We start from the raw sequence: 26273 nt of genomic DNA on the forward strand, positions 1-26273 counted from the left end.
ACCGACGGCAACCGGCTTTGCAAACTGGGCATCTGTAGCGCGCTGTCTTGTGCTCCCCCATTGAGGCACGGACGCACCTACCTAAACTGTTTTCTTAGTATTTTTTTTTTTGCGAGTGCCACATGCAAGCCTAGCAACGGTGCAGGCGCTCCTCGTAAAATGCGTGCTTACATGTGCAGTAAACAGCGGGAGTAACTATGACCCAGTTTTGTGATGACGCTGCACACTGCACACAGTATGGCCAGCAACAACAGCTTCGCTGTTCATAACTGTGGATTGGCATCTTTTATGTTGCTTTAGATGAATAAGGACCAACTCTACCGTGGTACAGCGCACAGAATAAACCTGAACTATAATTACCTTGTGGTCTGGTCCACAGAATAATGCTGTACATTATCCCATGTTCATGATCATCATCAGCCACTGGTTCATGCAATAGGCACCGCCTAGCATAAAAGCGCCCTTACAGGAACAGATGAATGAAGCTTCCTTATAAATTCACGACTGAAGGTTGTTGGTGTTTGAGTAGACATACTGTTAGTTTTGCAGCTAAGTTTGGTATTGTCAAATTTCAGACAAATATTCTCTTCTCTGGCATGGATACACTTCACATTGTAGGGTTCTTTCAGTAAACAAGGTGTGCTGGAGAGAACTTGTGCTCTGCAACAAACGAAGTGAAGGCAAGCAGCGAAGAAGAGATCAACAAAGCGACGCAGACAGTCGAGCGGTGGCGGATAGAATGCCGTAGCATTTGCACAACGAGCATTTACCTCTCAGTGCCATTCTTTCCTGTATCATTAAGTTTAATCGGGAACAGCGTCAATCAAGGAAGAAAAGTCTAGGCTAGTGGCAACAGGGTGTGGCTTTCACCTATGAAACAAGATTGCTGGCGCGACACTTGACGAGAGCAAACCTGCGTTCAACTCGAAAAAGATAGTATAGCCCAGCATGTCCAGGCAACAAAACACATACAAGACGTGTCCTCGGCACTCTTCTCTGGCATGGACACATTCATAAGTAATGTTTGTGTTGCTGCGTTTTTTTTTTACTTTATCCTAAAATTTACATATTCAACAAAAGAGGAACTCAATCAGGACTGGAACTTTGTTTCACTATAACTGTACTTTTACAGAGAGCTGATTTCTAAGAAAGCACCATGTCAGAGTAACTGAATAATTCATTGTCTTTGGTCTGAAGAAACCAGGTATCTTGTCGGTTCTGGAGCATCAAAGCAGTGGTATAGCAGTCTTTAGAGCGTTCCTAACTTTCCCATCAAACATCAACATTGGTAGCTGTTTGCGCACACTTTTTGAGTAAAAATTACACGAAGATAAGCGTAGCACTACAAAGGAACCAAATGGCACTTCCTCCATTGCGAGTCTCCCAAGGAAATGCAGTGGAAAGATTAGAGCACAGGCAGCAGTATTCATCAAGGGCACCTTACGGTATCCTCTTTTGACATATTTTTAGTCAATTTTGCTCTGTGCTGTCTGGTCATCTGAGCATAGGGCGCTTTTGTGGCTATATTTGCCACTTCTTTTGCAAATTACCTCACTCATCGTAACCCTTGGATGCCCATTTGTGAAGGGTCAGCGTTTCTGTTAGTTCAAAACCTTTCCACATTTCCTTTAAACACATTTGGTACAGTGTCCAAATGCAGACCATTTTCCAAATGCAGACCATTGTCGTCGTCGTCGTCGTCGTCGTCGTCGTCATCATCGTTCGTCTCGTGTAGTCACGGTACTAAGCACCGGCAAACATGTTTACGCCTCGCGCTGGAACGTAACGTGCACTAAAAAAACACCGGGACACTTGTTTGTGCCTCACGCTAGCGAGCTTCGTGCTTCAAAGACAAGAGACTTTTACAGCAAAGCTGTATACCTCCACCTCCCAACAGTTTCATCTCCGTTGGCACAAACGCCAAGGCACCAAGAATACACTGATACACTGCATGCTTCGCCGCTCACCAGGTTTCACGTTAGTGGAGACGGCCTGGGATTTTTTTTTAATATAGGTGTATACTTTTGCTCTCATAGTTTGGATGTTCTCCCTCAAAAATTGCTGTTTTTGAAAGGAGACTCGATTGAGCAGAAGCAGTCTTAAATAAGGTGCACATCTGGTTGCTGGCTTGCAGCAGCAGCAGCAGTCCTGATGTTTGTGTTTCGATTTCAGGCTCAAGCCCGTTCTGACAAAGAAGCAGAAGAGCTCGCTGCTGGACGCTCAGAGTTACCTGGCCAACTTTGTCAAACCCAAGAAGGTGAGCGTTGTGTTTGTCAAAATATTTACAGGCGCTGCATATACTGCAGTGCAACTAGTCACTGCAACTGCCCAAGGCTTTAGACAGGAGATTGAGAATCCTCAGCATAGAAGTGAACCTAAGTTGATTGAGTAATAATCGGCATGGTGGGCTAAGTTGATTGAGCAATAATCGGCATGGTGGGAACATTTGCTCCCTTCAAGTTGATGCTGGTTATCTAAAAAGGGAAAAAGAAGTTCCACCTTTGAAACAGTGCCTACTGGTTAATAGCAGGTGTTTGAGTGGCTCGACGCAAATTTCCAAAAACAAGAAAGTTAAAAAAACTTTTTTTTATGCGTTTATGAGCATGGACAGATACTAGAAAACAGGAGAGACATGGTGATTAGAAAAGTAACTAAAACTTGGTAGACTTCTATTGTGGATAAAGAAGCCCTCATCTGAATTGTGTAATTCAAACCTGTCACTGTGTCACCCGTCACCCGGCACAAAACTAGGGGTGTGTGAATACTCGAATACGAATCGAATAATAACTCTGTGAATAAATCGATTCGTGAATTGAGTTTCTACTATTCGATTTTTATTGGTTGGGTAGATTTTCTTTATGTGCGCGGCTCTGTGAAAGCGAGAGATGTCGGTGCACGCTAATGCACTGCTGCTACACCGTCTGCTCAGCAAGTTTCAACCAAATCACACTTTCGATGAGCGCAGCATGCAGAGGCTGTAAATTTTGTCCAGCAGCATGGAGTAGTTTGCGATTGCGTTGACTAAGTGCTGACCACGTGGAGCGATTTTGCAAGCAAAACGGGGAGCGACTCGACGAGTGACTAACCACTTTTCGCTGCGCAGGAAATCACTCATTGCTTCACTTGTTTTCGGCTCGCCAGAAAACATCGCTGTGCATTGCTTATCACCAGGAAGTGTCCTGAGCGACTAGCGAATAGGACATCCGTAAGGGGCGCAACTTCCGGCTTAGGGAGAAAATGAGAGGGAAGGAGCTTACTTAAATACATTTTCTGTATTTGTGATAAATGCACACATCGAAAAACCCTGCACTCGTGGCACTTTGATAATCCTATCGGTCATAGTGCGGGAATATTGGATTCACCATCGCTCTCATGCGGCTGCCCCTGTGAGCGATTGGGACTAATCTCACTAAATAAGGTTTATTTAGTGGCACTAATTGGGATGACCGATTGCGGATCCTCATCGCCTCACTTGTTGCATCACTCGTAAAAATTAATCCTTCATGCCGTCACCGTCGACTCTGGCCGCAATTTTGAATTGCACAACCGGATGTTTACATGTCAGGGCAGCTTCCGGTAAAAGCAATCACCGCCGCTTTTGTTGTTTGTGACAGCGCCTCCATTAATTGAAAATCAAAAGAGGTCCTGGCTTTGTTTAAGGGGGCTCACTGGTCTTAAACCAAATAAGTTTATTTTTGCAGCTATGATGATGAAAATTGGGGGGCACATGTAGTTTTTCATTCTTATTGTAGATATAAAATTTGTTTTTGAGTAAAATGATTATATTCAAATTTATTTGGATTTTTATATTCAATTTTTTGACAGCCTTTGTAAAAAAACTGCTGGAGGGATGCAGCTAAACAGGGAACCAGTGAACTGAGCAGAAATCAAAGAGTGCAATAAGACTAACATTATCGTTCTATCTGGTCTGTAGCAGAAGTTACGACCATTTGAAGTTTGGGCCTGGAAGGTGACAACCAGTTTTTCTGGTTGTCACCTTCATTTAGGTTCGGCGGCTGGACTGGTGCGAGTGCGAATTTAAAAGTGCGTTCTCTTGATTGAAAAATAACGTCATGACTCCCAAACCTGTGAAGTACCTTCTGTTTTTGCACAAAAACCTATGAAAAATTAAGGCCTGTAAAAAAAGTTGATATTCGATATTTGATTCAATATTCAGCTTTTTTTCCTCATTTGATTTGATATTCAATTTGAAAGTTACTACTACGTATTCGGTATTCGCACACACCTACAGAAAACTAGAAAATACATGTAATTAGAGGTACAATATATTGCCACACCTATGTGAGGTACTTAGCTTTTATTGTAAACATGGCCCTGTTGGCTGAAGTGTGTGGTGGATTGCCAGCATATGTGCAGTCAATTTTTAAGGTGGGCGTTTTAAGTCGGATGAACATTTCACAGATTTTAAAATGTTCACTAGCTTTCAACCATGACCAGCATCCTCAGTGAGCCAATGACAGCAACTTGAAGATGCAGACATGGGTAGCCATGTTTTTTGGCATGTTTGCACTCAAGAATTTTTTTTTTTTTTTTTCAGCAACAACTGTATGCCGAATACCTCAGGCAAAGTGTGGCTGACTACGACTTGTTGTGACATGACCCTGGGACTTCATTGGCCCAGCACCGTGCCATCATAGGACAAAATTGTTGACCTCATCAAAGACATCGGGCACATGGCATATTACATAATAGGCTGCTTGACTTATATTAAATAAAAAATTGACACTGCTGGTTGTTTTGTTGAAATTGGTTTCCAACCTACTCGGGGGACACTGGTCTTGAGGATATTAAGTGCAATGCACTTCTTAAGCGACCCTGAACCTGCGTCCACCGGCGATGTCCGCGCACGTGGAGATGGGCGCGCGCAGCCTGGCCGCTGACATGGCACATACCCACGTGGGGATTGGGGATTGGCCAGGAATCTCCTCGTCTTCCTTGGCAACGGGGGGAGATGGGTGCGCGCAGCCTGGCCGCCGACATGGCACATACCCACGTGGGGGATTGGCCAGGAATCTCCTCGTCTTCCTTGGCAACAGGGGGAGATGGGCGCGCGCTGCCTGGCCGCTGACATGGCACATACCCACGTGGGGGATTGGCCAAGAATCGGGCGTGAGAAGGGCTAATGCACCCGCTTAAAGGAGTACTGACACGAAATTTCAAAGCTGAGATCCGCTGTAGCAATCAAGTACAACGACAACACAAATAGGTGTCTGTGAATAAATGCATCTTTCTTTCTTTGTAGTTGTGTGTGTGTGTGTGATCTCTCTTTCGCGAACATTACCGAACCGCGCAAATTCAACTCGTGCATTCGCACTTTCACATTCTTCCCCTCGGGGAAATGCGGGGAATTTTTTTTTTTTAATTTTCCTGAGCACAAATTGAAGTCAGTTTTCATCTGCGTGGTGTAAATTCAAAGTTGTGCAACATGTTATGCCACTCCGTCCCGAGCAATCTTGATATTATCTAACTGTAAAATACTTAATACTTTTTACCCCATTGTGCTCTAGAAGGACCAGGAAGTGCAACTACACCACAGCCATAATTTTAGCATTGTTTGTGCAAATGCTATAAACCTATTAAATGCCAGGTCATCAGTTACCAGTGTTTTCTTGAATTGCACAAAATCTGCAAGCTGGGAAAAAAAAAATCTATATTTTTGTAATTTTATTGCACTGTTCAGTCCAAGTTTTTGAATGCAGCAAAAATGACAAATCTGACGAGTACATCCCAAGATGTACCCGACAGCTGACTTCGTGGGAAAGAGATGGTTAATGAGAAAAGGCATGAGGTTTGGAAACGGGTGAAAATGGTCATTTAGGCGACTTCAAATAGCGACCGCTTTGCAAATACTAATGGTACGGCTATAATTTTCTGCAGGTACATTCTTTGGAATCTGTAGGCTGCAAATAAAGTTGATACAGGGAATTAATTTTTTGGCAAATTTCTTGTCGACACCAGGGTTTCTTTTCATCTTTTTATAATTGATCTTTTTCTTGTTTAAAAAAATGTCGTTTGGAGTTGGAGTTACCAAACACTGGTCCTTTCAAATCAAACAAAATTGCATTTTGTCTATTGGGCCCCTTTAAAGCATGCTGTTGGAATAGCACATTAGGCAATCAGTAAATGGACTTAGTTGAAATACAAGGGTCACACTGTTGGGACAATAAGAAAATAATAGAACTGGGAAAAGCATACAGTAAAAGCTCGTTAATCCGAACTCAACGGGGACCATAAAGGTATTCGAATTAAGAGGAGTTCGAATTAGTGGGCGGGCGCTAGAATGGATGGACATCGTGCCACACTGCACGGGCAGAATACAAAGAAGCCACCGCTGGACTCATTATTGTGAATTAGGCGCTATTAGATGTTTGTGGCAGACGATTTCGTAAATAATGTCCTGATTCGTCCTGACTGGCAGTCGCTGAGGCGTCGCTGACGAAGCTCTGAGGCAACGAAAGAGGTGACGCAAGAAATTGGTTACCTGCCGCGGCACAAACAAAAGCAGGGCTATGACAACTAACACAATGCGCAGGCTACAGCTGAGCTTGTTGCACACGCCACATGATCGCAGACCCAGACCAGCGACTGCGGCACAAAGAAAACCTGCAACGGCATGCAGCGGAGCTCTGGTGCCCGCTGCAGAAGCGAAATAAGCTATTGCAGCAGCGTAGTGCGCGCACTACGCTCTTTTGTTTCGTGTTTTTGCATCTGTAGTAAATTTGGTTTGGTTTAGATTTGCATCACATTGTAATCACTCTGGGCTGACTACATTCTGCGAGGAGCAATGGAAACCAGGGGATCTCAGTTCGAATGAACCATTATGGAAACCGACGCGTTCAAATTATCGGGAGTTTTCCGCCATTGAAAAGTACAGAACTCTGCCGGGACCAGGGCACAAATTCAAGTTAACAGAGTTTGAATTAACGAGCTTTTACTGTGCAGTCGAACATGGATATATCGAACTCCAAGGGTATCACAAAATAGTTCGATATTCGAAATATGAATCATGCCTATTTGAAGCGTGCCTGAAAACTCAACACATCCTAAGAGCTTTTCAAAATCGCGACTACCGGTAGCTTATCAATTTGTTCCTCACAGCGCGGTAAATTCGAGCCACAGCGCAATGATCACCACACTTTATTTAAAAAATCTGGAATATTCGCTTGCATCTTCTACTTCATAAAGTCGCAAGGCTGCTCTAATGCCCAATTCTTTTGTTTTTCCGTGACCATGGCACCGAAACATGGGCGTGGACAAAAACACTCAGCACGCCGCATAGGTCCCCCTGCGCGATCCACCACTGATAACCGCTCAAGCATGCACAAAAGATTCCAGAAACCAAGTGTGGCAGCTCCCACGAGGAGTCACCGTCATTATACACCCACCTTATCAGGAGAAGCGCACTTGCAGTGGAGCTTGGGGCGCAGTGTTCGATATATTGAATGTGCCCGTGACCGAGTTAGATACACGCGTACAACACAGCTATACTTTTGCATAGGCCTTTCAAGGGCCTTTCATAGGCCTTTCATAGGCCTTTCAGACTGCTCGATTTAGACAATAATTCGATATATCCGTGTTCCGACTATTGCCATTCGGGCGTGTACACGCGCGAACAATGCAGCTGGTACCCAAGCTTTTACTACAATCATTGCAAGAATGCATTGCTGCGCTACCCTCAACCCGGGAAATTATTCTGTGAACAAAAAAAATTGGGGGGAGGGGGCAACAGATTCCTGTGTCATTGGCTATGGAGGGCAATGGCTGTATCAAAGATGGTGTTGCAGCAGTATCTGGCTGCGTGGGACAAGCCGAAACAAGTTTTGCGAACAGTGTGCTGGAACTTTTGCAGTTTTCGCTAACGGGTACACCTTTTACAAAGGCAATTGGCAGCAATGACGCAAAAGAAAATGCGACAACCCAGGGGTGGGGGGGGAACACTTTATTGTCATTCTACGATAGAATCATTCATAAATCATTTATACAATTAACAAAGAATGGCATGTATAGTAGTAAAAACAGTCAACAAACAGGCTAGTATAAACAACTCATATAAAGTCTCAACAATACAAAACAGCAAAATTCACGCAAAGACTGAAAAGTTAGCATATCAGCTGCCCACTGACATCACTGCCGACAATGCAAAACAGCACAGCCGCAACGTATTCCGAACGCTGTACAAACTGCACATTACGGCAAAAACACAAGACACACATATTGCTTACCTACATCCTCGCAGTTTTGGCCAATGCCGTATCTCGCGATTTATCACGCGGCATGCCTCGAAGCTACTTGGTGATTGTTCGTACGAAAGGGCACTTAACACAAGCCTACAGCAGCAATGCAAACGTGTACTTCGAGAAGCAAATAAGCCTGCTTGTACATTTTTAGAGTGCGATTCCGTTCCATGCTGCAGAAGCACTGCTACAGGTAAAGATGCAACTGCACTTGGTTATGATGGGTGGCGTGACAAAGCTTAAACTTAGTACAACATGCTGGCAACATTGAACAAGGAGAAACTTCCAACGATAAACTCTCGAGCGTAGCGTATGATGAAACCACAGCAAGTTTGCTAGCTTTCGAAAAGCTTTGAAGGATGGCAGTGGACACACCAAGGAACGTAATGCAGACAGAAAAAACAACTGATGTTTGACACAGCTCAACAAACTGCGTAGGTTTTGTTTTCCTGCACGAGTGTCTTCTTTTTTACCATGCCAGTACAGAAAACAATGGTATGGCTAAAAGCCAAGAATGTGCCACAAGCGTAACTGCATCCATGTGCATGCATAACTGCATAACAAACATAACTGCATCTTGTTACAAGCATAACTGCATCCATGTGGTTTTGTAGCAATCCCACACTGGACTAATTGGCATTAAAAACCAGCTATTTTTGAAAAAATCTGCCAGTTTTAAATAAACACTTTTCCAGCTTTGCAAGGCGAGCTTGTATTTTGTGCAACATAACCATGGCATTGTACTGGAGATGTAATTTATATGAATGCGCCGTGCAGCTACTTAACAAAAATTGTGTTAAAACCCTGGTAAAGACGAAGTGTCATTGGGCAACCCAAAAAAAATTAGGTGGTTTAACAGCACTGCTCTCTGAATGGACGGCTCTCCCTGCACAATGTTTGAATTACCAAAACACACACAAAAAAGGAATCAACTCCATGTGGATTTCCAATACATCATGGCTGAAATCAACGAAGGGGTCCTTCAAAATTGTATTTTAAGCATCTACAAATCCATGACACAGTAGTCCCTCCTAAAAACTGATGCATCAGAAAGTTGCCAAACCTAGTAAGTTTTATCGATAACACATAACAACCACACAAAAACAAAAAACACGTAAATATTCTGGCAGGTAGCTAAACTCACATAAAGACCACAGGGGAAAAAAAAAGCAACTTACCGACGTTGAACACAACATCACTCTCGTATGACATGTAGTGGCTATCACACAGTGCATGGCGCACGTGTTATGACCTCAGGTTTGGGTATTTACGCAGTCGCAAGGGGACGTTATTGCTCTGTGTACCATTCAACTAACTACCCTACCGTGCGCTCAACCTAATGACTAGTCACTGGAATGCTGTTGCAGGTTTAATAGTGCTAGTGAACACAGGTGCAAACATGAGGGTGGTATTTCAGTTCATCTCCTAAACAAGGCTGAGCAACAAAAGTGCGATAACCTTTATCCACGTTCCTTTGTCACTTTGTTTTCCACCTCACGAAACATGCTTTCTGAAAAAGCGCACACAAAGAGCGTTCGGATACCTACAACCATCATTTACCTTATCACACCTTGATTTGTCAGCTAAAGGCTTGGCTTGAAGTGGACATAGCCTTCGCTACGACAATTGTGTTCCGTATTCTTGTACTGGCATCCGAGCAAACTGCAGCACTATGCTGCAAGTTTTGACTCTCAACGCCATCCTCATCTGCTTGCATTTGACAACCGAAGAAAAAAATCCGTCAACTTCCTTTTGGTCATCATCAGAAACTTGCACCAGTTTCTAGAAGATAACAGCCAGCTATTAAAAAATTGCGACATTTAATGGCTGTGCTTTCATTGACAAAAACAGCCGTGCAGTGAGAAAATTCTAAAACTGAGCAAAATGCGGATCAAACACAAGACTCCACTTTGAAAGAAAATTCATCACAGAAAATGTAGCATAAAAATTTGGGCAGCCTAGACCAGTAGCACTTCAATCGCAGCCCCATCCTCTGTGATGTCCGGAGTAAAACATCGAAGGCAAAGTACGGATTTGTTTCCAAAAAAAGCTGTGATCAAACGATTCACACAAATATCCGTTTCGTGACCTTAAGGCATTGCGTAAAGCCGAGGCGAGATGAATGCTCGTCTAAGCTGCCACAATACTACATGGTAACGAGGCCTGCATAAAGTCTTGCATGAGCTATGGCTCTCCATGCACTAGGCACGCCGATGCCAGTAACAGAGTCATGCATTTAAGTATGTCCTTGCACGTGGCTCTGCCTTGGTGCTCTTTTCGTGGAGGGGGCTTTCGCTTAAGGGATGTGGAAGTCCCTGTATTGGTAGAACACGCCAACCTGCGAAATAGAAGCGCCACTCTCTTTGTCACACTCACTAGTCTAGTCGCACATTAAGAGCTCTCATTTTCAGAGTAAGCAGAGTAGTATACGGCCCGCTGCTGTTTTCACATTGCCGCGATGCGAATGAACACCCAACGAGAAATGCTCGCCCCATTTACAACCCCAATTTAGTTGGCAGACGCTAAAAGTCGGGCACTCCATATCACTGCGCACAGATCACAGTGCCTCACTTCTAGGTGCTACTGCACACTCACTAGGCCCGCCTGCCTTCATCACACGGCTAAGCCATGCTACTCTTTAATTTTACCATGTCTACATCCAACTTATGTCGTCAGGATTGTAGCTGCTGAGCCAGAGGACAGCAGAAATGAATCATCAGATATCAGTTCCAACAACTTAAGCAGCTGGTCACTGGCACGTTTCATCTTCCATGCCAAGCGAGTTTCTTGCCCGCACATGCTCGTACAGCAATCTCAAGTACGCCCCAAGCGATACTAGTCGTTGACATGGTTTTACATCACATGGTTAGGGTTGTTCGTTTTCAGGTGAAACCCAATTTTAACCTATTTTTTCACTACGAATGTGTTTAAGGAGAATCGGGTTAAACCCGATTTCTCCCCCATTGGACCTTTTGAAAATAGAGGTCTGCACTATCGTGGGCTGACGGTTTGCCGTTCTCAACCAGTACTTGCTGGAAGCAAGCCCCACAAACAGAGCTTTCGAACTCGTTGAGTATTGACATGACTCTACCGCTCGCTACTCCAGGCTGGCAAATTCTGCACCAACATTGCTGTACAGAGGGCAACACCCTTGTCTATAACACAGGTTTCGTACTTGTAGCCTTACCTTGCCTCGGCCGAAAAACATTCGAAGAAAACTATTGTGTCATTCTGAAGTCTTGACCATATATATTGATCTCAACGTCTTTCGTGACAAGTTTTTACTCCGCAGTTTTGAGAGGTAAGCAGTTCAAGTTGAACTCAGTGTTATAGACAAGGGTGTTGCGCACTGTACCTGGCTAATGGAAGCTGCGATGTTGACAGAACTTTTTCCCAGCTCAGATATGTTCAACGATTGGACGGGTCTTGAATGGAGACCGACATGTTGCGCACGCAGATGATAATGTATGTGAACAAGGATGCATAAAAAGTCACTGACCAGCTTTTCGTGAATAAAATGTTTCATTTCTTAGAAGTTATCAATGCTCGTTACAGTTATCATTGCTGATCCATCTTGAAACAAACACCAAATTCCAGAGAGTATTTGCTAGAAAACCCTGATATCCTCGCGATTGCCAGACTGAAACAAACATCAATTTTAAACAAGAAGTTGGTGATGCCTATTGACCAAATAAACTGAGTGTACTACTTAGTAAATCTGTAGATTTAACCTGAAAAAACCATATTTCAGAATGGCTTTCCAAAAAACCCAATTTCTCTCTGACTATCAGCTTGAAAAATAGCACTCGATTTTTACCCCCCCCCCCCCCCCCTCCATTTTTAAAAATACATATAACCTGAAAACATTCATTGCCACCGATAACAGGAACAAGGCTCTTTTTCCCGAAGAAGGCCTAATGAAATCCAATAACTTCTTCAATGCATGATGCACACACCATCAGAGCTAACCTTGTTTCTATCAGAATAGTAACTCCTCCTTGTAGACTGTTTCGTACCTGCGGGAAATATTTTTGGAACATTTAAATATCAGATGAATATTATGAATTCTCTTTACTGCCACCATTTTTTACTGCCATGGCTTGGAGCTACATTAGTTTGCAATTAATAAAGAACAGCACTTGGGCATATCCGGTAAGTTAGTGTGACCGTGAATAGTACTGTAATTTCTGAAGTTCAAATAGAGATTTCATGTGTGGAAGCCACACCTGAGTTATAAAGAAAAATCACAGGAGACCTTCAGACTAATTTAGTCCACACAGAGATTTTTTAACATGGGCCGTAACCTTGACACACGGCTGCTGTGGCTATGAATGGAACCCACAACTTCGTGGTCAGCACCACAACGCTTTAGCCACCAAGCTGCTGAGGTAGGCATCATGAAATAAGTGCTTTTCTAATCATTAGACAATTCTACGGTGATATTTCTGAGTACTTTTCCCATAATTATGCAAGCACTGTCAGGGGTAAACAGTTCGGCAACACTTCACAATTTTACCACATTGTGATTTATCTAAAGCCTTCAACTGGCATTTTATTAGACGGGCACGCAGTCAGGCAACAGCAGCTTATATATGCCATGTTTGTCTAATAAAAAGCAAGTTGAGAGTTAAAGGGTAGCGACACAAAATTTCAAAGCTGAGATAACTACTATGTAAAATGCTTCCTTTTTATCAGGCGATATCTCCCAGCAAGTTTCAACAGTAACTGTTCAGTATAACATATTTTTAATCCATTTTAATCTTTGCCCTCATGAGAAAGCCCTGAGCGGGCCGACATGACATCTGCTCCTTGCCTCAAACTGCCAACGTCAGGGCTTTCGTGACATAGCCGATGCACTGGCTGCGGCTGGTGCACGCTGCTACGCCATGTGTACACATCATGGTTTTGGGACTGACGTCATGCTGCCAGGGCGCATGGGGACGGCGAAAACCTCGGCCGGGCACGTGCGCGTTCAGGCCGGCAGCGGTGCGACAAGAATGGCAATGTCATGAGCGCCCTCCTGTCATGGCAGCCGCTCGGCGTTCGTTTTGTCGAAACCGAAACTGACACAAATAAACGACGCCATAAATGATTGTTTATGCTGCGATCGACCGTCTAATGTGCCATTCTATGATTTGTGGGCTGGTAGGCACCCATAGCGGCGAAAAAAAAAGTAACACGAAAATTTCGTGTCAGTACTCCATCAAGCGCTCTTTATGTGCCCTCCTCCTAGTTACTCCTCATCCTTTACACTGTTTATTGTTCTAGCCTAAAGTGTCCGCAAACCAACCCACCCAAATGTTCATTCTGTTGCAATGCTGTGCTTCAAGTGGGTAAATGGCAACATTCCGCAAAATTTCAGCAGAGTATCTGTTGTAGAAACGCGTACGAATTGTTACTCACCTTGTCCTTGAGCTGCTGGCAGAGTTGTAGGGCTATGGTGAACAGCACTAGGACCTCACTCAGCCAGGGCACGGAAGCTTCGGCCTGCAACATGCATGTGAACGAGGCCTGGCCTGAAGTGTCGTGTCGGCAGTTCGAGCTACTATAGTTCATGCAAGAGCTTCACTGGGGAGAAACTGCACTTTCAGGTGCAGACAGAAGGCAACCTACAACAAGAGTGGCCACTAACAGCTGGCACGAGGTGACAGGGGTCGTCGGTTGGTTACCCTATATGTGTATCCATGACCACAAAAGCAGCTGAAGTGGCTCGCCTGCTTGCATCCGATTCACTTACCCAGCCCCTCTCTTCTCCTGCTTTTATGCGTGTTTCTCTACTTCAAAAATGGCCTGCTCAATGGCTGCTAAAAAGTAAAAAACTTAAAATGCCAGGCATTTAGATGCTCAGTGATGCATTTACCTCTCCACCATCACTTTTGCTTTGCCTGTCATTTTCTTTGCCCGTCCTCTCACTGTATTTAGGTCACGTATATACTAATACCATACCACGTATATATAATACCGCATACCACGTATATACCACATATATGCCATACCATGCATATAATACCATACAACCATCTTATACTGTTAGCGTGCCATGTCGGTAGAGAAAAAGCCAGTCAGACACCAGGGCTAGGTTCCACGGCTAACGCAATTAAAACGTTTTCCTTCTGCACGCACTACTACGCTGGCCCTGAGTGACGAGCGAGTGATGCTGGTGCCACCAGGAAGGAGCCTCCCGCATTATAATGCATACCTGAAAGACGTCAAACTTCGGCTGGCCGTGCGAATCCTTGTGGACGTAGTAGACGGCAAAGATGAGCTTGTGGGACTGCACGTAGAAGCTGGCAGCAATGTCCTGGGGCAGTGGCGGCTGCAGGGATTTCTGCACAAACCCAATTGTGAAGCAAACTTCAGGTTTCCCACCAGATCACGCAGTACACTTGGGCTGTGCACACACAATCTGATCCCCAGACGCCCAAAATTGCCGGGGAAGGGGGCAGGGGGGCACCACAAAACAAGTGCAAATTGCAGTTGTCTGCTTTTAACACTTTCTTACCAGCGCCTATTCAACTTGATAGTACCTATACTACTGACGCTGTGAAGTTTAAATTTTGACGTTTTCCCATTCGAACTTGGCGCTTTCCAAGTGCGCTTTGAGAGCTGGCACCATCTACTGAGTAGTAGAGACACTTACATCCTCTCTGGTTTGTTTTTCTGTGCACCGCAATTTTTCAAAGCAGCGCTGCTGTCATGTGACGGGGCTCGCATGCTACAGAGATGGCATCGACATCAGCACTGGCACTTCCGCGGCGATTTGGACGATTGTACATGCGACTTTTTGGATGACATTAGCAGCACTGACTGCTCACTGAAGACAACTTTTCGCCATTGGGCTTCAGCTCCGAAAGCGACATTGCTCCAAACCGGCCCGGGAACCCGATACCCCATTCAACACAGGCCCCAGAAAATGCATAAGTATTGAAACTGTAAATTGGGGTACAACAAAAAAGGAGTGGATCAGAAGAATCATGTTCTTTGCGATTAACGCCTGGCAAACCTGTGTTTTGAGGAACTGCTCTGCACAGTGGCACGAAACTCAGTTTTTTTTTTAAGTCAAGAAATTTTACAGTTCTGCATTTGACATTTGTAGGAGTTTTGCTCTGATGGTATACGTACAAAATGTATATCTTGAATATTTTATGTTTTATCTGTGTGGAGCAACACTAACGTTTTTTCGTTTTTTTTGTTTGTCTTAAAACGTTTCTGTACAGTTTTTCTCTCTTATTTTTTGTCAAATAAAAATTCCTGTTTGAAACAGTTACCGCCGGAAAGGAAATTTATTCTTCTACAATTCGATACCATGCACTTATATGTTGCACATTTTTTGTGACCAGGAAAAAATTGTTTCCCAGACTAGCCAAAATCACTGCCTTTTCCGTGTGCAGGAAAGTGTGAACAGCTGTACAGTGTACTAGAAGAGAGATGTGCCATTCGGGGCCAATTAGGGGGGTCGCTTTTGCGGTGAAAATTTCTGCTAAGGAACTCCTGCTGTAAGCAGTGCCGCTGGCGGCCGCTGCTTACCAGTTGGTTTCAGAAGTTTTATTTGTCAAATCAATCCATAGCCATTGCCCTAAATAGTCTAATTTCTTTATTTCATAATATAAAGTTTTACAAAACCCGTCAAATACCTGTTAGTTTGATTTAAAAACTTATAAATGGTGCTGGCTGCAACAGGAATTCTCTGGGGAACACCTTCACTCCATACAATTTTTTTCATCGTAAAAGGGACCCGCACTCTCCATTGGTTTTTCCCCCCGCAAGCCATACCTTACCTTCTAGTACACTGTAAAAGCGGTACCAGCATGCCTGCACTAATGAGCTGCAGTGAGAATGCCTCTTTTGCCTGAACAAGTCCTCCACCATAGCGAGCCTACAGCCGACTGCCGGGTGGATGGATGGGGGAACGCACCATGTTGCGGCTCCCCTGTATCTCCTCGATGGTGCGCTTCTTGGGAATGATGAGGCTGGCACGGCCCCGTTGCAGGCAGCCCATGATGGTGGTCATCAACTGCACAGCAACAACACGGGCATTCTCACTGCCTGCAGCAGGCAAGGGCCAAAGCACCACACCCTCCTGCATGGCTTGACAGTGCTAGGTGCGACCTCACGTGACCCCCATCTCCTGCTGACAGGCGCCGAGTGTCTGACAGTGTTGCTTTTGGCCACAGTAAGAAGAGTGGAACACTGGGTCCACTGGTGCGGAACACTGGGTGGAACACTGGATTCACTGGGAACACTAGGACCCTTGGGCGCAAATGGCAGGGCAGAGTACAGAAAACAGGGTCCAATAAACAAAGACATGTGTTTGATACTGGGAAAGCAGCAACTTTTCCTGTAGGTCTAGCTTGAATAACTTGAGCTTCTTCTATCAGAACACTAGAAATGTAAAAAGCCCCATTTTCCGCCCTTCAAATTAACGAATACTAATGGAGTCTCAACAAAGGAGCGTGCACTTGCCTGGGTGACCTCTTCGGCGGACTTAAATTCAAACTTGGTGCACGGAGGGGGTGGCATAAGCAGCTGCAAGGCACTCATGAGGTTGTTACCTGCGTCCTGGACCTGGGACAGAGAGAGAGAGAGAGAGGGGAAAAAGAAAAACAAACAAATGGGAAACTGCAAATTCACCCTAGCGGTTCGTTCTCCTTCACAGTTGAGACTGGCTGAGACATTGTGCCCCTCTCATGCAGGCCTACCTGCTGGAGCTTCCACTGGCAGTCATTCTGCACTATAGTCCGCAGGGTCGAACCAGGATGCTTGGGAATCCGCAGCGCAATGTCCTGCAACAGTGCCGCTCCAGTATAGTACTACGACGACTGCTCCCCGACGCCATTTGTGGCTGTGGCCTTAAAATAGGCCCAGCCATGTTGAAGTGCCCTCACTGCGTAAGAGCAGAACAATGAAGCAAAGCCTGAGAAACTTTTGCACTTACCGCGTGGCTTATGCTGTCCCCCGACAGTGTTGCGACCACCTTGATTGGCTCAGGATTAGCTGTGGAGCTGCAGTAGAAGAAAACAGAAGGAAGCATTTCTGGCACAGAGCACTGTACAGGTGACTAGGTTTGCTGGAGAATAGCACAAGAAGATGTTTTCAGCATGGTTAGGCAACAGCTGCATAAATGTTCTTCGCTGAGAAAAAACCCTGGGTTATCTGTGCCGAAAAGATTGAAACAGTAAAACTGGTTTGCGCACATTCCGGTATATCACCTTAGTGACAAATTGCAGAAGAATGCTTTAGAGGCAATTCAGGCTGTAGAACAGTCTGTAAGAGCTGAAACAGAATGGATTAAGGCCAGTAATGTTCCTGTTTACGTTGCCAACTCAAAAAAACTCCCACACATGCAGGTTTGGGTGAGAACCTGTTGTGAGAAAACCTGATGTGATTTCGCATTAGACAATCCCACAGCAATGGGTGGGTGCGGACGGGAAAAAAAATTGTGTTAAGACCTCTACAAGTGCCCGTTACCACCAATATACGTGCGTCGAAAGCCAACTTCACAAAGCAGGATACGATGTGGCTGAATATAATCCAAGACAAGGTTCTGCAACACTATTTTAATGCAGGAACTCAACAGTGTTGTTTGTTAACACAGTACTGCAATGGCACATACCCTCACTGGAGAGATCTACCAAGCAGTTGACGTTAAGCCCAAAGCTGATTCTATTAAAGCACTTCTAATGCACACTCAATACGGATGCGTTTTGGCTAGTTGCATGTTCCATGCACGCTTGTATTTCATAGTTGAACTAAAATTACAGAAAAATAAACATTTTTGCATTAAGAAAAACTTAACAGGAGCTTGCACACTAAGTAACAAGGCGGCAAACCATGCCGAAACCTCTTGGCTGCCACACAGAAACTACACACCATCCACCCTTGTTCCCCAAGGCTAGAAATCAGCCCATGCTGCGATGTTGTGGTAGCGACTGCCGCTTACCTTGTGCTGTTCATTACAAACTTCTCAGACTTGACGGTGTTCTCCTGGTTAGAAAACGAATGTGGGAAACGCTTCGAGCATTCCTGAAAAGAATGTTCGGGAAAAAAAAAGATGCGATTTAGCAGCCTGCACTTTTAACTTCCCCAGTCATGCTCTGTTCTTTTTTTTTTTTTTTAGTTTTGGTAGTGTAAAGATGTCGACGGTTCTGCACAGAATCGGGAAGGCCGTTCACCCGGGCAGGATGGCAACCCGACCTCCGGGAATTTCTCGCGGCGCACGGAAACCGGAAGGGACACGCGTGAGCCGCTCGCACGCGAGTATGCGTGACTCATCGCAGGCAGTGGTGTCGGCTGCCCGCGGCAACCCGTTCAGGAGGCCAAGGTACCACGTGCCGCCGGCCTGTCCGCACCCTTCATTTTCCGAGAAACACGCAGCCGATGAGGGCGACGGCCTGGTGGGGAATGCGAGGGGGACAGGTCAAAGAGTACCCCACGGGGGGAGAGGGGTATTTTCGTCTTGTATATTTCTGTGCGCTCTTGCCACATAGAGGGAGCGAGTGTACGTGTCCATCATATTGGTGGTGCGTCATGATTGGATGTTTTCTGCATGTGGGCTGGACTCTCCGTGTTCTAAAAACGGAGCGCGAGAGTCCGGCCGGCGGTTCTGATTGACGGTGCGATGCGTGCACCATTGGCTTTGCCGAGGAAGTCAGTCCCAATGTTTTCCGCTTTTGACTGTAATGTACAAATGTAAATAAGTGTACATAAATATTCCTTGCATTACTTCAACTTCGTCTTCGAGGCCCCATTTGTCTGCAATGAGAAGATCTGCTACCCGGAAGACCGCAAAGCCACCCCAACCTCCAGTTGGCGTGCGAGGCGGAACTCCAACGAACAATTACTGGTAGAAAGCGTAAAAAGTATCCCGTAGTTAAAAAAAGTTAGAACTTGTTCAAACCCAGAAAAGCCACTTTCAGACACTTTCAGCCTTCTCAAGTGTGCTGTGCATGAATGAAAAGCCCCAAGTTCATGTCCGAATCATAAAGAACTAGCCTAGGCTTTTTTAACTAACTCAACTCAATTCCTGCCCCAAAAGACGTTTCTTCAACCAAAGAAATAAAAAAAAAACTCAAATTTTGTGCTACATGACGCCAGCAGTGGTGTAATGATGTGAATTTTAACAACAGAGTTATCAATGCACTAAATGCACATTAGCACTCAAGTGATATGGTCAAGTGGAAGTAGAGGCACCACTGCAATCACTCAGTAAATGTTTTTTCACAGTGGTTTGGACCAGGCGGCCGCCAATCGCACAAGCAAGTCCCTGTCACGTCACAAGGACCTAGCAAGAAAGTGGCCGCCACTGCTTCCTTTTTTTTAAGATGTACATGTACCTTACTTGTTGGAAGAGTGTTTTAAAACTGGCCACATTGTTGTCCAGTCAATGCAGTTTTTTGAAAGAACTAAACTTGCATTTTGCCTTCACAGTCCCTCTAAAAGAAGGACTGACCGAATGACCGACTGTGCAAGTTCATCCAATTCCATTTTGACTATCATAATGCATTATGAATGTGACTGCAGCTATCTTGTATTGCATTTTGCACTGGTGCTGTGCGCTCAATACGAAGTATATGTTGCGCGGCAGTTCTTATTATCTTTACGAAAAATAAAAATCTGAGTTTCGCACCCCACAGCTGTTCCTAGGTTATGAAGCGTGCCATACTGGCAGGCTAGAAATTAATCCCACCTGGTGATTTTTGATACGTGCCAACACCCTATACAGGGTGTTGCATCGATAAATGAAAGTCCTTAAAATTTTTTCGTGAGTGAACCACAGGTCCGTTCGTGCTCAAAGTTCACACAAAGGTCGCATTTTTTAGCCTATTTTGTTTGACACCAGGAACAATGACGGTACGCACCTGTTTATTCAGGAAATAATAAAAAAATGATTTTTGTGTATGGCAGCAAATTTGGATATGCGAGCTGATCTTGGAACGATGGTGCCACCTGGGGTATGCAGAACAAAACGCGCGATGGGGGCTTACGATAGGACAGAGGCAGATGAGGCCGCAGACAATCAGAAAATTTTTTTCGGCGCTAGCTTACGGTGATGTCAAATAGATGCATAAGAGTTCATACGAATCATAATAAAATATTCTCACGGTACACAGTTGCCAATGCCAACAAACACAATGTTTTTTTCATTTGCTTTCAATCGTCGTCCGTGGGCTGTGCCGATTATCCAGCTTTCCGAAATGCGGCTCACAATTCTTAGTCCACATTTGCTGCTTTGCTCTCGCTTTACATGTATTATCCTGCGCGTGCATGTCTGTGCTTGTAACGTGACATTATGAGACCGTTCATTACAGATAAACGGGCTGCCTTTTTGTCTGCAGTGGACCATCTCATAGAGGCACATCACAAGCACAGACGTGGACACACGCAATAAGAGTAGAAAAGAGCAAACAGTGAAGGAGCTGCGAGCCTGATTTCGGAAAGCTGGATAATCTGACACAGCAGACGATAGACGATTTGAGAGCAAATCAAATAAAATATTTTTATTGGTATTGGCAACAACGAACCGCGATAACAATTTGTTATGATTCGTATGAACTCTTATACACCTACTTGATATTATCATACGCTAGAGACGAAACAGGTTTTATGATCGCCTGTGGCCTCATTCGGCTCCTTCCTACTGTGAACCGCCATTGTGCGTATCGTTGTGAATACCCCAAGTGGCGCCGTCGTTTCACGATCAGATTGCATGTCCAAGTTGGCCGCCATTAATTCCCATAGGCGAAAATCATTTTTATTTATTTTCTGAATAAACAGGTAACTACTGTCGTCGCTCCTGGTGTCAACAAAATAGACCACAAAATGCGATCCTCATGTGAAGTTTGAGCACGAACGGACTGCGGTTCGCTCAGGAACAAAATTTAAAGAAGTTCATTTATCGATGCAACGCACTGTATGTGCAGCGTATTCATGTTGCCTGTATTCGAAATACAGCCTCTCTATGGCCAGGAATTGAACCTGTGATTTTGCAGGCAACAATGCATCACAACAACTAAACGGCAATTGGAGTGCTGGAGGCAGTGATCACTGGAGTATACGAGTGCAGCAAGGACTGACTGATGTGAAGTGTTAGATGGTAAACTATGTGGCTAGGACACTCACAGCATTGTACAGTGAGGTAGTTCGCCCGTTTCAAAGGGGAAAGCCTTAAATCCGTAACCGTACAATGGTGGATTCGTCTTTTCGAACTTACTCGATACAATCTAATCAGTGCACCTTTTGGCATCACTGGACATTTTAGGGTTTTCCACCAGAAGCGCAGAAGTTTTGAACACCACGAGAACACATGGCTTCAGACATATTTCGAAACCACATTTTTTTTTCCCAACTAAGATAAACTCTTATATTACTGGGAAATTTGCACCAAGCTAACAATGAACCGATCTCGTCACTGTAATATATACCTAAATAGGGCATTCGGGCCAACCGTATGCGCAAGCATGCAGTCTGAAATGTCGGCCAAAAAAAAAAAAAAAAGCACATGCTAGGATAAACGCGGCGAGAAAAAGCGATATTCCTAGCTAGGGCAACTGGCAACCAGCTGTGATTTGAAGCAATGCGCAATAGGAAGCGAATCGTGGTGCAATAAATGGCAATATATAACAACCCGATTCCTTACCGTTTTTTTTTTCTTTTTTCTGCAAAAAGTTTGCGCCTGCATGCATGCTTGCTGTAGACGGAACATATTTTAACGGACAGGGAACAAACATTTCTTCACAATCAGCTTTGTAGTGACAGCTATCATTGTAAGATAAACAGATACCCCCAGTGCGTAGCTCTCATAATCAACCGAGATCCTGCGACCTCCCGCTTTTACGCGGTGATAAACTTGCTTGCGAATTATCTCTTCGAGAATGTAAGACTTTTAGGGAGGTAGATGCATGTAAACTACCAACCCGTCTGCGCAAATAATAATAAAAAAAAAATCCCCGTTACCAGCATAATTTCTTGCAGCTGCTCCAGCACGATGTTCACTTCTTCTTGGAGAAGCCACTCGAATTCGGCTTTCTACAGCACCGGAGACAAAACGAATAAAATGTGTTACAGAGCTAAAAAACAATACTGTGAGAGCACAATTAAATGGTGACATCATGTCACCGCAAATATGGGTGAAAGCCGAAATTTGATTGAACTGACTACAGATACAACCGGGGAACCGTCGCGTTTTCTTCACGTCAAAACTTTGTTTTCCTTCACTTTCGACACGCCGGTACATAAGTGCGCCCATTGCGACCGCGCGCTGCATAGAGTCAATGCATAGAGTCAATGTGTAAACACTATATGGTTTTTTTACAGAAAGCTTCCGCGTTGTTGTTCTCGAGTTGTGCCTGGAGCTTCGCGGCGAAAGCAAATCCGCTACTTTCAGAGAGCCGTTGAAACACTGTACAACGTTATACTGTTCGCACCACCGCAAAGATCAATCATTTAACAATTCAGAAAGCCACACGGTCTGCAGAAAAGAGTTTCGTAAGCAATCGGTAAATCAGCGGCACGAACGCATCAAAAATTTACTTACAAGCGCTTCAATCTCCTCGACGTCTGCTTCCGCCATTGCTAAGTGGGTGCTTGTCGCAACTGTTTTCGCCCAGTTTCGTATACGCAAAAAAAAAAAAAAAAGAAAGAAAGACCGCTGGTACCCCGAGCATCAAGGAATGCGCCAAAATTCGTATTATTATTTTAAAAAATGACTTGACTACTTAAACCGTTTGCGCGATGGCGCAACTCGTTTATTAACCTCAAAATTGAGCAATACAGGGCCCATCCTTCGTTGCAGGCAGTCATGGCCCCTCTCGCAGTCCGTGGTTGTGACTGTGTGCGCCAAGCAGCTTGCGGTTTAAACGTGCCTTGAAAGGTCGAGTTGTGTCGCAGCAATGCAATACGGGTGAGTGCGTCGATTTCGAAGCCTCGAAGCGTGACCACTCTGCAATGACAGCAAATTAGCGGGAACCAATGGCTGTCAACGCGCCGACGCCTCAAAAGCGCCAGGACGATTCGCCCGAGAACGTCGTCTTCGAGGATTACGTCGCTGTGCTGTGCTACAACAGTGACACACAATGCGGCGTTGTGGACTATGCCGGCAAGGGCCTGTGGCTCCCGTACAAAGAGATCGTGCCAGGAGAAAGCTGGGACGCTTCGTTGGAGTCCTTGTTACGAGACGTAAGCTTCCCTCTACTGCACATCCGCGCCCGCGCAGTTTGAACAGCCTCGCTGCCCACTCCCGCTCTTGGGTGCCGACAGTCGCGTAACTGGCGCTGTGTCTAACCAGCACAGTGCCAGAGTGTTGGCGACGGCGTTGTTGTATGCCTCTGTCGTTCGTAAACGCTGCTTTGCTGCCTAAACAGGGTAGCTTGTATGAAATATCAGTCGTCTCAGCTGGCTGCAGCGTTGCACTGCTTGTAGGCGACTAATTTTGGTTCTTTAGCTGAATGCGATCGAATGTATGGACGAATGCTTCACGCGTTCTCGAGCGCCGAATGTTTTTGGGCGCTAATAAGAGGCGGGGTATGAGGATTGAGCTAAATAAAAGTCGGCAAAGGTCTGTCCTCAAATCAGCCTTTCTCTTTGATCCCCCCCCCCCCCTCCCCTCCCCCTGGCAACCCATGACAGCGCGCATCACAACTCAAGGTCGGAGCAATCTGTCTTGATTTTTACCCGACGGCGCGAGGAAGGACCCTTAATACAACTTCAGCAGCCTTTTTTGGCCAGCTGAGCTTCAAACTAGCCATTTTTCGTAGCTATGCACTTGAGCATGGCAGTAGCGTACCTTTCCAACGGCCAAACGTCAGTGAATCTCATCAGTAAGCTAGCGTGTTAGCTTATTCCTTCAGAACCATGCGTATAAAAAGCAAAACCAACAAACGCTGGCTCAATATCAATACAGGCATGTGCGGCAACGTCGTCCATGGAAAACTGCTCTCGCTGTTTTTCGTCAAACTCTCTGTGCCGAACCCATGCAGGTATGGAGTGCTGCCTGCTCCTGAAGTAACCATCATCCCGGATACCTTAGGAGCTACACTAGAAAGATTCGACCATGCTAGGTAGGCTCTTTGAGACATAAACGGCACTCCTTCACCAGAGAAGGATCCGGCCACCCTGGTGTAGTAGATGGCCGCCACCTCCCATGACTAACCAACTCAACTCTCTGCCCGCAGTCCCAAGCAGCTGTAAAGCACCTGTCCATGGCAGCTGTCAGAACAGCGATACAGCAGAGGGTGCTAAGAATCTGGTTCCATACAGGCCGCCTTTGGAAATTGACCCTGGCAGTGTTCAACGCACGCACCGTGTTTAGTGAGGGAAGCTTAGCTGTGCTACTAGAGGAGCTCTTGGACATTAAGTGGAATATTATAGGGTTAAGCGAAGTTAGGACAAGAGAAGGCTTCATGGCGCTCACTAGTGGGCATATTCTGTGCTACAGTGGACTCCAAGAGAAGAAAGAACACAGGGTGCGATTTTTAATCCACAGAGAAATAGCAGGAAACGTGGAGGAGTTTTTCAGCATTAGCGAGAGAGTCACGGCTGTTGTTATCAAGCTAAACAAGTGATACAGGTTAAAGCTACTACAGGCTTATGTGACAACAACCAGCTATGATGATGAAGCCATAGACAGCATCTACGAGGACGTCGAATCAGCAATGAAGAAGACCGCAACGCAGTTCACGATTGTGATGGGAGAATTTAAAGCAAAGGTCGGTAAGAAGCAAATGGGAGAAAGGTCAGTGCGAAACTTCGGAATTGACAATTGAATCAGTCGAAGAGATACCTTTGTAGGATTTGCATAGCATACAGAAATAACCTGAGGTCGATGAACACATTATTGTACAAATGAAGGAATAGGAAATGGACATGGAAAAGTCCTGATGGAACAACAAAAAACGGAAGTTGACTTTATTTTAAGTGACGATTCAGGTATCGTGCAAGACGTAGAGGTGCTAAGTAAGATTAGGAGCACAATCATAGGATGATTAGATACAAGCTGAGGCTAAATCTCAAAGGATAAAAAAAGAAACTCGCGAAAACTTAAAAACCCTGCATGGAGTCAATCGGAGCCAGATCGCAAGAGTTTAAAATAACACTTCAGAACAAATTCATGCTTCTGAACGAGCACAATGAGGTCAGTGTAGACAGGCTAAATGACATCCTAACATCGGCCCTCAGTGAATCAGCAGCAGCTCTGGGAGAAATAACATGCAGGGAACAAACTCGAAAACTAACTAAGAAAATGAAGGAACTAATTGCCAAACGTAAGAACATGAAAGTGTCAAGTATGGCAGATCGTATTGAATTAGTTGAGCTGGCGAAACTGATTAACAGAAGTAAAACAAACGACATTTGTGCATATAACATGGCAGCAGGGGGAAGCTTGAAAGCAACTAAGACAAAGATAGCCATTGGCAAAGACAGGATGTATACACCCGGAGATGAGCAGGGAAACATTGTGCACAACGTGGATGAGATAATAAAGGTAGCAGAATGATTCTACACTAGGCTGCATGCCAGCGACGTTAGACTAGGAGAAGCTACTGAGAGTACAAACTCAAATTCCAATGTCCCACTAGTAAGCAAAGAGGAAGTTGGAAGGGCTCTCAGGGACATGAAAATAGGCAAAGCTGCAGGAGACGACGGCGTAACCATAGATCTTTTGAAAAATGGAGGAGATATTGTACTGGAAAAGCTTGCCGTACTATTTTCGGAATGCTTGAAGACTCAAAAAGTGCCCACAGCCTGGAAAAAATGCCAACATTATTCTCATCCATCAGAAGGAAGATCCCAGGGACCTCAAAAATTACAGACCCATCGGCCTACTCTTCGTTGTTTACTAAAGTTATAGTTTGCCGCATAGGTGACAGCCTGGATTCCCAACAACCCAGAGAGCAGGCTGGGTTTAGGAATGGGTACTCTACTATGGATCACATTCATGTCGCCATTCAAGTGATAGAAAAATTCGCAGGGTACACTAACCCCCCCCCCCTTTACATGGCATTTATAGATTTCGAGAAAGTT

At 45.0% G+C, this 26273-nt stretch overlaps 3 protein-coding genes across 4 annotated transcripts in view; 2 read left to right on the forward strand and 1 right to left on the reverse strand.

Annotated features, from left to right (window-relative positions):
- The window catches only part of LOC144144796 (uncharacterized), a 74560-nt gene extending 69811 nt beyond the window's left edge, over positions 1 to 4749 (forward strand). For both annotated transcript variants that reach the window (XM_077676299.1, XM_077676300.1), the window contains exons 12-13: positions 2173 to 2257; positions 4559 to 4749. In XM_077676299.1, the coding sequence (XP_077532425.1) occupies positions 2173 to 2257; positions 4559 to 4615 (142 nt within the window). In that variant the 3' untranslated portion in view covers positions 4616 to 4749. The remainder of the gene's footprint in view (positions 1 to 2172; positions 2258 to 4558) is intronic.
- Positions 4750 to 7945: 3196 nt separating this feature from the next.
- Positions 7946 to 22881, reverse strand: Rogdi (rogdi atypical leucine zipper). Its single transcript, XM_077676303.1, has 10 exons — positions 22789 to 22881; positions 22209 to 22280; positions 18196 to 18278; positions 17191 to 17257; positions 16955 to 17038; positions 16719 to 16820; positions 16171 to 16269; positions 14455 to 14583; positions 13659 to 13742; positions 7946 to 10593 (listed from the first exon to the last, which is right to left on the reverse strand). Exons 1-10 carry the CDS (start codon positions 22822 to 22824, stop codon positions 10552 to 10554), a joined length of 798 nt encoding a protein of 265 aa, XP_077532429.1. The 5' UTR covers positions 22825 to 22881; the 3' UTR covers positions 7946 to 10551.
- A 152-nt stretch (positions 22882 to 23033) lies between these two features.
- The window catches only part of LOC144144797 (uncharacterized), a 35574-nt gene continuing 32334 nt past the window's right edge, over positions 23034 to 26273 (forward strand). The window contains exon 1 of the mRNA XM_077676301.1: positions 23034 to 23429. Coding sequence (XP_077532427.1) covers positions 23223 to 23429 — 207 coding nt within the window. The 5' untranslated portion in view covers positions 23034 to 23222. The remainder of the gene's footprint in view (positions 23430 to 26273) is intronic.

This window comes from Haemaphysalis longicornis, unplaced genomic scaffold (assembly GCF_048455015.1).
Source record: "Haemaphysalis longicornis isolate Haplotype H1 unplaced genomic scaffold, Haemaphysalis longicornis Haplotype H1 scaffold_7, whole genome shotgun sequence".
NCBI lineage: Eukaryota > Metazoa > Arthropoda > Arachnida > Ixodida > Ixodidae > Haemaphysalis > Haemaphysalis longicornis.